The sequence below is a fragment of the Lithobates pipiens genome, unplaced genomic scaffold (assembly GCF_037356315.1).
Source record: "Lithobates pipiens isolate NorthernLeopardFrog02 unplaced genomic scaffold, aLitPip1_a1.2 Scaffold_3, whole genome shotgun sequence".
In the NCBI taxonomy this organism is placed as follows: domain Eukaryota; kingdom Metazoa; phylum Chordata; class Amphibia; order Anura; family Ranidae; genus Lithobates; species Lithobates pipiens.
The window spans coordinates 85057249-85066149 of record NW_027507790.1 but is presented as its reverse complement, the minus strand read 5'-3'; the positions used below and the strand labels follow the sequence as shown (position 1 = coordinate 85066149).

The 8901-nt window shown below is 43.8% G+C and overlaps 1 protein-coding gene across 1 annotated transcript in view; it reads right to left on the bottom strand.

Annotated features, from left to right (window-relative positions):
- Positions 1 to 8901, bottom strand: part of IFT81 (intraflagellar transport 81) — a 235567-nt gene that overhangs the window by 67685 nt on the left and 158981 nt on the right. The window contains exon 14 of the mRNA XM_077461990.1: positions 1967 to 2056. Within this exon, the coding sequence (XP_077318116.1) occupies positions 1967 to 2056 (90 nt within the window). The remainder of the gene's footprint in view (positions 1 to 1966; positions 2057 to 8901) is intronic.

The following is an 8901-nucleotide window of genomic DNA, read 5'->3' as shown; positions in this document are numbered from 1 at the left end:
CCTTCATCCACATCAAAAGGTCCCCAAGGTCACACTGCACGTTTTTTATCCATATTTAATAAAGAAATGCAATCTTTTTACCTTACCATTTTCTCGTTACCACAATTTTTTCTATTTATGCCCGTAAAAGTCCCTGCTACATTTGTATTTAATTTATGGATATTAGGAATGGGAACGAAGTTCCAACACTCAAGGAATGAAACATGTAAGCTTTTAGGTTGGATTGACACCCCGGTGGTCTCTAATTCACCTCCTCACAATCAAGACCAACTATTAGGATTCTGGGAGAGAACAATGGACAATACATGAGCTTTTCGGAATGAACAGCATCAGATGACTCTGGAGAGACATTTATGTAATATCAAATACAGGCACTTAAGTTGGAGGTCGACTTGTGGAAAGTATTTACATTTATATGGACTGGCAATCTGTCGATCAGAGAGCTAATGCCATTTGATATAGATGGGCAATTTAAATCCATTCTGGATTGGGAAAATCTGCGAGATCAACATCCAGTAAGTAACCAAGAAAAATGTGTTTTTCTGTGTATTGCTTAGAGGATATACCTACAAGCTGTGGGAACCTTGGCGCATGGTTACCAGGATGATAGCAGTATTTATTGTCCTTATTATGGAAAATTCATTCAGTCTGACTGTCTATCGTGGAACAACGGAGGACTATAAAAAGAAAGAGAACATCACATAGTATGATATGACTAGGTTTGTTTTTTTTGGAGAAGGATTTTTCTCTTTAATTTCCAGCTGGAGATATGTTTTGATGAATTATTGACTTTTAGCCCTTGTACACACGGTCGGAGATTCCGACAACCAAATCTGTCGGATTTTGTCCGACGGATCTTGTCCGAAACTGTTGCATACACACGGTCGGACAAAGTTGTCGGAAAATCCGATCGTTCGGAACGTGATGACGTAATTTAGTTACGATGGGACTACGTTCAGGCTAGTAGCCAATAGCTTTGATGTAGGAATTTTATCTGAGCATGCGTGGCACTTTGTACGATCGGAATTCTCTACACATGATCGGAGTATGTCTGATCGGAGCATTTTGTCGGAAAATATTTCCGGGAAGTTGGAAAATTTGGTCCAAAGGACATTCCAACGGAAACAGTCCGATGCAGACCACACACAGTCGGAATATCCAACAAAACGCTCCGATCGGACACATTCCGTCGGAATCTCTGATTGTGTGTACAAGGGCTCAGACTGACTGTGCATTTACAACTGGCTTCCCTGGGCCATCTTGGAAGGCAACAGCGTAGATTGATTTCCATGGTTTGGAATTACGCTGCTGCCTTCAGAAATTGTCCAGGTTTTTCTCTAATTATAGGTAGGTTGTGGGGTTTATATAGGTGTTAGACTAGGGGTGTCACGTATCAGGGGAGGGTGGTAATCATCCACTGTATCATGTACCCCTCTTCTTTTTAGAGGGGGGCTTATTTCTAATATTTTGTACAGATGTGGTTTACTGGGGAATGGGTTATATCTCTGTATAGGGATGGCTGTATAGGGATTTTATATATGGAGCTAGTATTGGGGATTATGGGATTTTTATATGTTTGTCATTTTCCTGCTATTGATAGCTAATAAATGTTGGTAGTTTAATTCTTTAGGGTGTATTAGTGTCAATTTCCTTTTTTTGTTTTGGATTATATATGGTTTTGATTATACCCACCGCCATTTAGTCGGTGAGTACTACTACATTGATTGGAGACAAGACTCCCTAGGTGCTTTTGTTTGGTATGTCGGCATATTACCATACAATTCTCTTCTGCTACATATAATTTGTTTCTTGATTTGATCACTGGGTTTTAGAACTCATTTAATGGTTCTACTGAGTTTACATAATTAACACAGTACTTCATATTTGAATGACATGACAGGCATTTCCACAAGATAAAGGAGATTCACAATAAAGACATAACCAAACAAACAGATACTTTACAAACCTGACACTGCTGACGTAAAGGTCTTAGTTCTTTTATAACAGGGGCCAATGCTGACTTTTTATCCGCTATCATGGTATTCAACTTCTTTACCTAAAATAGTAAAGAACACGCACACATTTAGGTGTTAAAAAAATATTCATATTCATTTGATTTCCCTAGCCTGTGCAGATCAGCAATCTCCATTAAAATGCATGTCCAGCTACAACTTTTTTTATTGAACAGAAATGGGAAGAGTTAGACCCCTGTGGGGTTTTTACTGCTATCCCAGGCTTCACTAGAGAGATTTACCCTAACTTGTTACCAGACAAGAAGTGAGAGGAACTCTCTAACAGCATCGTTGACAAAAATAAAAATGTTTTTCTATAGTACCGTTTCTAAAGGCTTTTCTTTCTAATGCAGGCCATAGGCATATCGAAAACACAATTCTAGTCGATCATCAGATCGTTCGTTTTTCACACCATTAGTGTGCCAGCTGCAACACACAATTTTCATGATGCAATTGAAAGTGCCTGATCCAACATACTGGATTTTTTTTAGAAAACCAAAACAAATTATGGCATAATCACATGCGGCATTTTTATTTTTCAATTGCCAGAACATTCAGTTTTCGACTAGTCTATGGCTGGCCTTAGGCTAGAACGCCGGTTATATCTATATTTGTCTGTGTTCCCATTACAGATTTTTCTTTAATATTCTGTCTGGTGAAACCATTACCAACATGACAGAAAGTGGGGGTAAATCTCTAATCCTGGATAGCAGTAAAAATACATCAGGAGTCAAAAATTTCAAAAACTAGAAATAATAGGATTTGTTTAACAGCTTACCTGTAAAATCCTTTTCTTGGAGTACATCACGGGACACAGAGCAGCCATAGTAATTACTATGTGGGTTATAGGCTACCTTCAGGTGATGGACACTGGTGCAATCAAAGACAGGAAGTCCCTCCCTATATAACCCCTCCCATACCGGGAGTAACTCAGTTTTTGTAGAAAAGTAATAAGTATGCCAACAAGAGGGAAGGGACCTCTGTGTCCCGTGATGTACTCCAAGAAAAGGATTATACAGGTAAGCTGTTATAAAAATCCTATTTTCTTTATCGTACATCACGGGACACAGAGCAGCCATAGTAATTACTATGTGGGATGTCCCAAAGCAATGCCTTCTGAGGGGAGGGAGACACAAATAAAAGCAGGCCGCCATCAGACATGAGCATCTATACTGCTGCCCGCAGTACACTGCTCTCAAAGGAAGTATCTTTTTGCCGTCTTACATAAACCTGATAGAATCAAGTGGATGTATGCACTGACGACCAAGAGGTGGCCTTGCAAATCTGAGTTATAGTGGCTTGGTGATGCACTGCCCATGAAGCATTTACTGCCCTGGTAGAGTGCGCTCTAACTTGAAAAAGTGGAACTCTTCTTTTCAACCATAAGCCTGAATAACAACCTGATGAATCCACTTTGAAATAGCTGATTCCAACACTGCCTGTCCCTTCCTAGGGCTTTCTGGCAAACTGAGCGTCAGTTTTCTGTATATGAACCCTTCAGATAGACCTTAACTGCTCTCACTACATGGAGGGAATGTAATAACTTTCCTTCCGCAGAACAAGGTTTTGGAAAAAAAAGGAAGGTAGGGAAATATCTTAAATTCAGATGAAATTAGATACCTTAGGCAAAAAAAGGTTGGGTGAGGACTCAACACCACCTTATCATTATGAATAATTAAGGATGGCTCTTTACACCAATTTCCCTGTCAGAAGGAACAAAAGAATAAGATGCATCGGCTCAAAGGTTTATCTTTGTAACGCCGACAAAACTAGATGCAAATAACAAGGGTGACCCAACTGGCGGATTTATCCGCGTTACCCCTTGTATACAGGCCCGGATCAAAGAGTTCGAAGCAAGCGGCCTTTGGAGAAAAACACTGACAAGGCCGAGATCTGATCATTGACAGAACTCAAGGCTAGCTTAATTTCCATTCCTAAATTGTAGGAAGGCAAAAACTATCTATGACATACTTCCGAGAATGCCATCCTTGGTTTCCACCAGGAACATAGGCCCTCCAGGCCCTATAGTAAATGGTCCTAGAGGCTGGCTTTCTTGCATTAATCAGGCTAGTTATCATTGAACCTGAAAGACCCCGATACCTTTAGAATGTGGGCTTAATAGTCAAACCTCTAAATTCAGGATGGAATACCGGGCCCTGTGAAAGTAGGTCTGGACAAAAAGGAAGGGTCCATGGATCTCCCTAATGCCACCCTTACAATCTCTGCATACTAGGATCGCCTGGGTAATGCCGTAGCTACAAGGATTACGAGGTTCCGTTCCTTTTTGACCCTGCATAGAAGCTGCAGTAGAAGCGGCACTGGGGGAATGCATAAATCTGTGAAAGCTGAACCCGCAGGGATACCAACGCATCTGCCATATGCGAGTGGATCCCTTGCCCTTAACTCAAAGTTGTCCACCTTTGTGTTAAACCAGACGCCAATAGATCTAGGACCGAGATACCCCATTTCTGGCATATAAAATGGCAGAAAAATGTCAGGATGTAGAGACCATTCTCCTGGGAACAACTGTTGGTGGCTCAAGAAAACCACCTGCCAATTCTCCACTTCACGGGAATGAAGACTGCAGATAGGCAAGGTACATGCTTTTCTGCCTAAGCCAGACCATGGTTCGCCTCCTTCTGGCTGCGTGACTTCTGGTACCCCCTAGATGATTGATGTAAGCCACTGCTGTGGCATTGTCGGATTGTATTCTGACAGGACAATCCTGCAACCTGAACGTCCAGGCCATTAGAGCCAGACGTGCCACCTGAATCTCTAGGATGTTTATGGACAAGCTCTCTCTCGGATCTTGCCCTGGGTAGTGGTCTCTTTCAGGACTGCTCCTCAGCCCAAGAGGATGGCCTCCGTTGTCACTACCTTCCAGGTAACTGGTATGAAGGATCCTCCCTTCTGCAAATTTTTTGGTTACCAACCACCAACTGAGACTCTGGTGTACCTTTAGGGCCAGATACCTTGGATAATGCAAGGCTTGGATCTTCTTGTTCCAAGTAAACAGAACAGTCTTGCTGAGCATAGGGAACTGCTTCAAAAGAAGCCAACATCATTCTGCCCAGCAAAACAAAGCACTCCCTGACAAAGTGAATTTACCATCCTACCCTGGAAGTATGAACGTTAAAGTTGTTCTATCACACGTCCTAGGTATTCACTCCTCCTAAGCCATTCGCAGAATTTTTTATTCCAGGATTATGTCAGTCCTCATAAAGTGCACAATCAATCTGTGTGTGTAGTGTGTGCATGGGAGATATATTATGTTACCAGCCTCTTAGCACCAAGTTGTGGAGAGTCCGGTACTGCAAGAAAAAAAGTAGTGGGCACCGCCTCAATTGAAGTGTTTACAGTAGAGAGTATTTAGAGAGATGCCATAGCTTGTGGTTCATAAAATGCGGCCCCCCCCACCCCAAAGCACCTTGTCCCCCATGTTGATGAGGACAAGGGCCTCTTCCTGACAACCAAGGCTTATCGGAATCTGGGAGCCAACTTTAATAAGGGGACCCCAAGATACCGGCCCCCCCCACCCTATGTGAATGAGTATGGGGTAACATTCACCTGTGAATTTTTTTTTAAATAAAACACAACACACAAGGGTTTAAAATAATTTATTGCACAGCTCCGGGGGTCTTCTTCCATCTTGGGGGGGTCTTCTCGCTGGACTCCTCCAGCTCTTTTACTAGCGGAGGAGCCAGGCTTTCTTCTTCGTCACCCCGGGGGCCTTCTTCTGACTTCGGGGGTCTTGTCTCCCTCTTCAGTTCTTCTTGCCGGGTCTCCGCTTTCTTCCTTTCTTCTGTCGCTGCTGCCTCTTCTTCCGACTTCGGGGGTCTTGTGCCCCTCTTCGGTTCTTCTTGCCGGGCCTCCGTGCCTTCTTCCAGCTCTTTTACAAGCGGTGGCCCAGTCTTCTGTCGTCGTCGCCGCTGCCTTCTGTTCTTCTATTCTTCTTCCTAGATATGTTGACTCGTCGCTGTCTCTGGTCGTAATGACAGGGAAGTGTTGCGCGGCGACTTACATAGGGACAATGGGCGGGGTCACCGGGTGATGTCCCCGCCCATTATGATGTCACAGTCCCAGCATCACAGACCCCCCCAAGACAGAAGAAGACCCTCGGAGCTGTGCAATAAATTATTTTAAACCCTTGTGTTGTGTTTTATTTACATTTTTTTCACAGGTGAATGGGTAGGGATACATTGTACCCCATACTCATTCACATAGGGCAGGGGGGCGGTATCTGGGGGCCCCCTTATCAAGGGGGGCTCCCGGATTCCGATAAGGCCCCCGCCCGCAGACCCCGACAACCAACGGCCAGGGTTGTCAGGAAGAGGCCCTTGTGCTCATCAACATGGGGACAAGGTGCTTTGGGGTGGGGGGGCCGCAAAGCCCCCCCTTCCCCAAAGCACCCCCCATGTTGAGAGCACTGGTACGGCTCAGCAGCTGCTGACCGGCCACGCTGCGTGCTCGGATAAGGGTCTGATATTGACCTATGGGGGACCCCCTCGCCGTTTTTTGGCGTAGGGTTTCCCCTTTAAGTCCATACCAGGTGACGGGGCCAGCGATGTGTCAATCTCGCTGCCAAAGGCGGCGACATTGACTTCCTTTGCTAGTCCCGGCTACCTGGAACCACGTTCAAAATGAACTGACTTTCCTCCGTGTGCAGGAAAGTCCGTTCATTTCAAAAGTCTGGCGGACTAGCATACACACAGGCGGATTGTCCGGCGGACAATTTTTGAGTCAAAACTACTTTCTAAGTATGCCGGACTTTTGGGGAAAAGTCCGCTGGATAGTTTGATCGTGTGTACGAGGCATTCGAGTCAGAGGAGGGGAGCTGTGTATTAATAGCTCTTTCCTTCTTTCGAAAGGAATGGCCTATCACCCCGAGTGATATTTTGAGTTTCCATAGGCTGTCACTCATTTATACAGCTCCCCTGCACTTGTCATCCGCCAAAGCAAAGGGGCTAGAGGACCCCCAGTGCGGTACTCACAGAATGGAGGTCAGAATGGATGGGGTTTTGCAGGTATGGATACAGGAGTTGCTATCTTCAAGGTGCTGGCTGTGTTCCTGTGGCTGTGTCTCTGTAGAAGATGGCAACGAGAGTGCAGCAATGTGCTGATGGGTGGGAGTGCATCATTCGTGAGGTGTGATGAAGTTACCTCATTCTCCCAACACTAAGTCTAGATAGGAGGAGAACAATGCCAAATACAAATTGCTCACTCTGAGAAACCCTAGAAACAGAACGGCAAGGGTTATCACAAAAAAGTGAATAACTCCCAAATCCTCTCCCTACACAGCCACATAGGGTGCTATGCACATGCTTTTAAAAGCTGGGAACCAGTGCCAATATAAAGGAAACCCTGTCTTTACTTTATCAACAGAGCTGGGCCTACTAGAGGTCCATGCTTCCGCTGCCATGGTTGGCATATCCTTGAAAGGGTCTTGAGGGTCTTGGAACCATAGAAATGGACCATAACCCTATACCTGTATAGCACCAGAACTGATCCCCTGTGTGTCTTTCCCTGTAACAGTTGAAAGACAGTTACTCTTCCTCTACAACCCACTAGCTTTCAGCTGCTTCAGGGAGAGACACATAGGGGATCGGTTCCTGTAACTACCCCCACACCGACCTGTGCAATATCATATAACCCCTGGCTGCCTGGGCACGCCTGTTTGGCACCCTTCCTGCAGAGCTTCCAGCTTCCCTCCTCTCTGCCAACTGCTGCTGATTTCAGGATGGAGAGCAGGGAAGGAGCCAGTAAATATTTCATATTTACCAACCCCTTCCTTTTCTGAATGAACACAGAATGCGATTGGTACTGAACACTCCCTGTATTCATTCATAACTGAAGCATAGTAAACTGTGTTAACTACGCTTCAGTTTATGAATGAACAGGAGCCTCTGTACGGAGCTTCAGTGAAGCTAAGGATAGCAGATTCTATGTCCTCTGTCCCTTTCTCTGTCTCAAAAGTGAGACATCAAGGGTCTGTTTAGAGCCCCGATATTTCATGAAAGCCCCCCCCCCCCCCCCAATAAAAAAAATATTAAAACAATTTATAAAAATGAAGGGTTCATTCACACAGGTTCTCTGCCAAGAACAGCAGGACCCTAGCAAATTATTTCGCTAATGACCAATCCCCTGAAGGTAGCCTGCATATATTACCCACATTCTATGAATGCAAGTCCTGTGTCATATACTATTCAATGAAGATAATCTATTCAGGTTTAGAAGCAATCAATTATGATAAAAAGACAGTAAAAATTAAATAAGACCAGTAAGAACCAATCTGCACAGACAATTATCAGCAGAAAGATGTGAGTAGTCTGTCTTTTCAGAAATTCCTATTACCACTGTAATCTACAGTGTTCGTGTCTTGAGATCATTAATTCAGACAGAGGAGAGGATTACAGAAGTGCCTAGTCCAAATAAGCAAACCTACAAACCTACTAGTCTCTGACATCCACCCATAGCTTAGAGCAGAGAAAAAGACTTTAATTCATATAGGTCAAACGGACGTACAGTATGTAAGAAACATCTGTTTAAGGACGTTAGGCTGTTGGGAAAAAAATAAAACATTTTGGACTTAGCCTAACATGCCTCTCATTAACGACAGGCTAAATGAGAAATGTATTATTAACCCATATTTATAAAGCACCAAAATATTATGCAGCACCGGGTATTAAATAGCAAAAGGTTAAAATGACAGACGCCAGACAAAAAGGAGAACAGGACCCTGCCTGTATGAGCTTACAATGTAAGTAGCTAGAAAACAATAAAAAAAAAAAAAGCAAGAGAGATGGCAATGGAGGCAGGTAATTTGAGTTAGGTGCATAGTAATGAATGGGTAGAGAAGAATGTAAAAATATATTGTTTTTAAGAGATAACT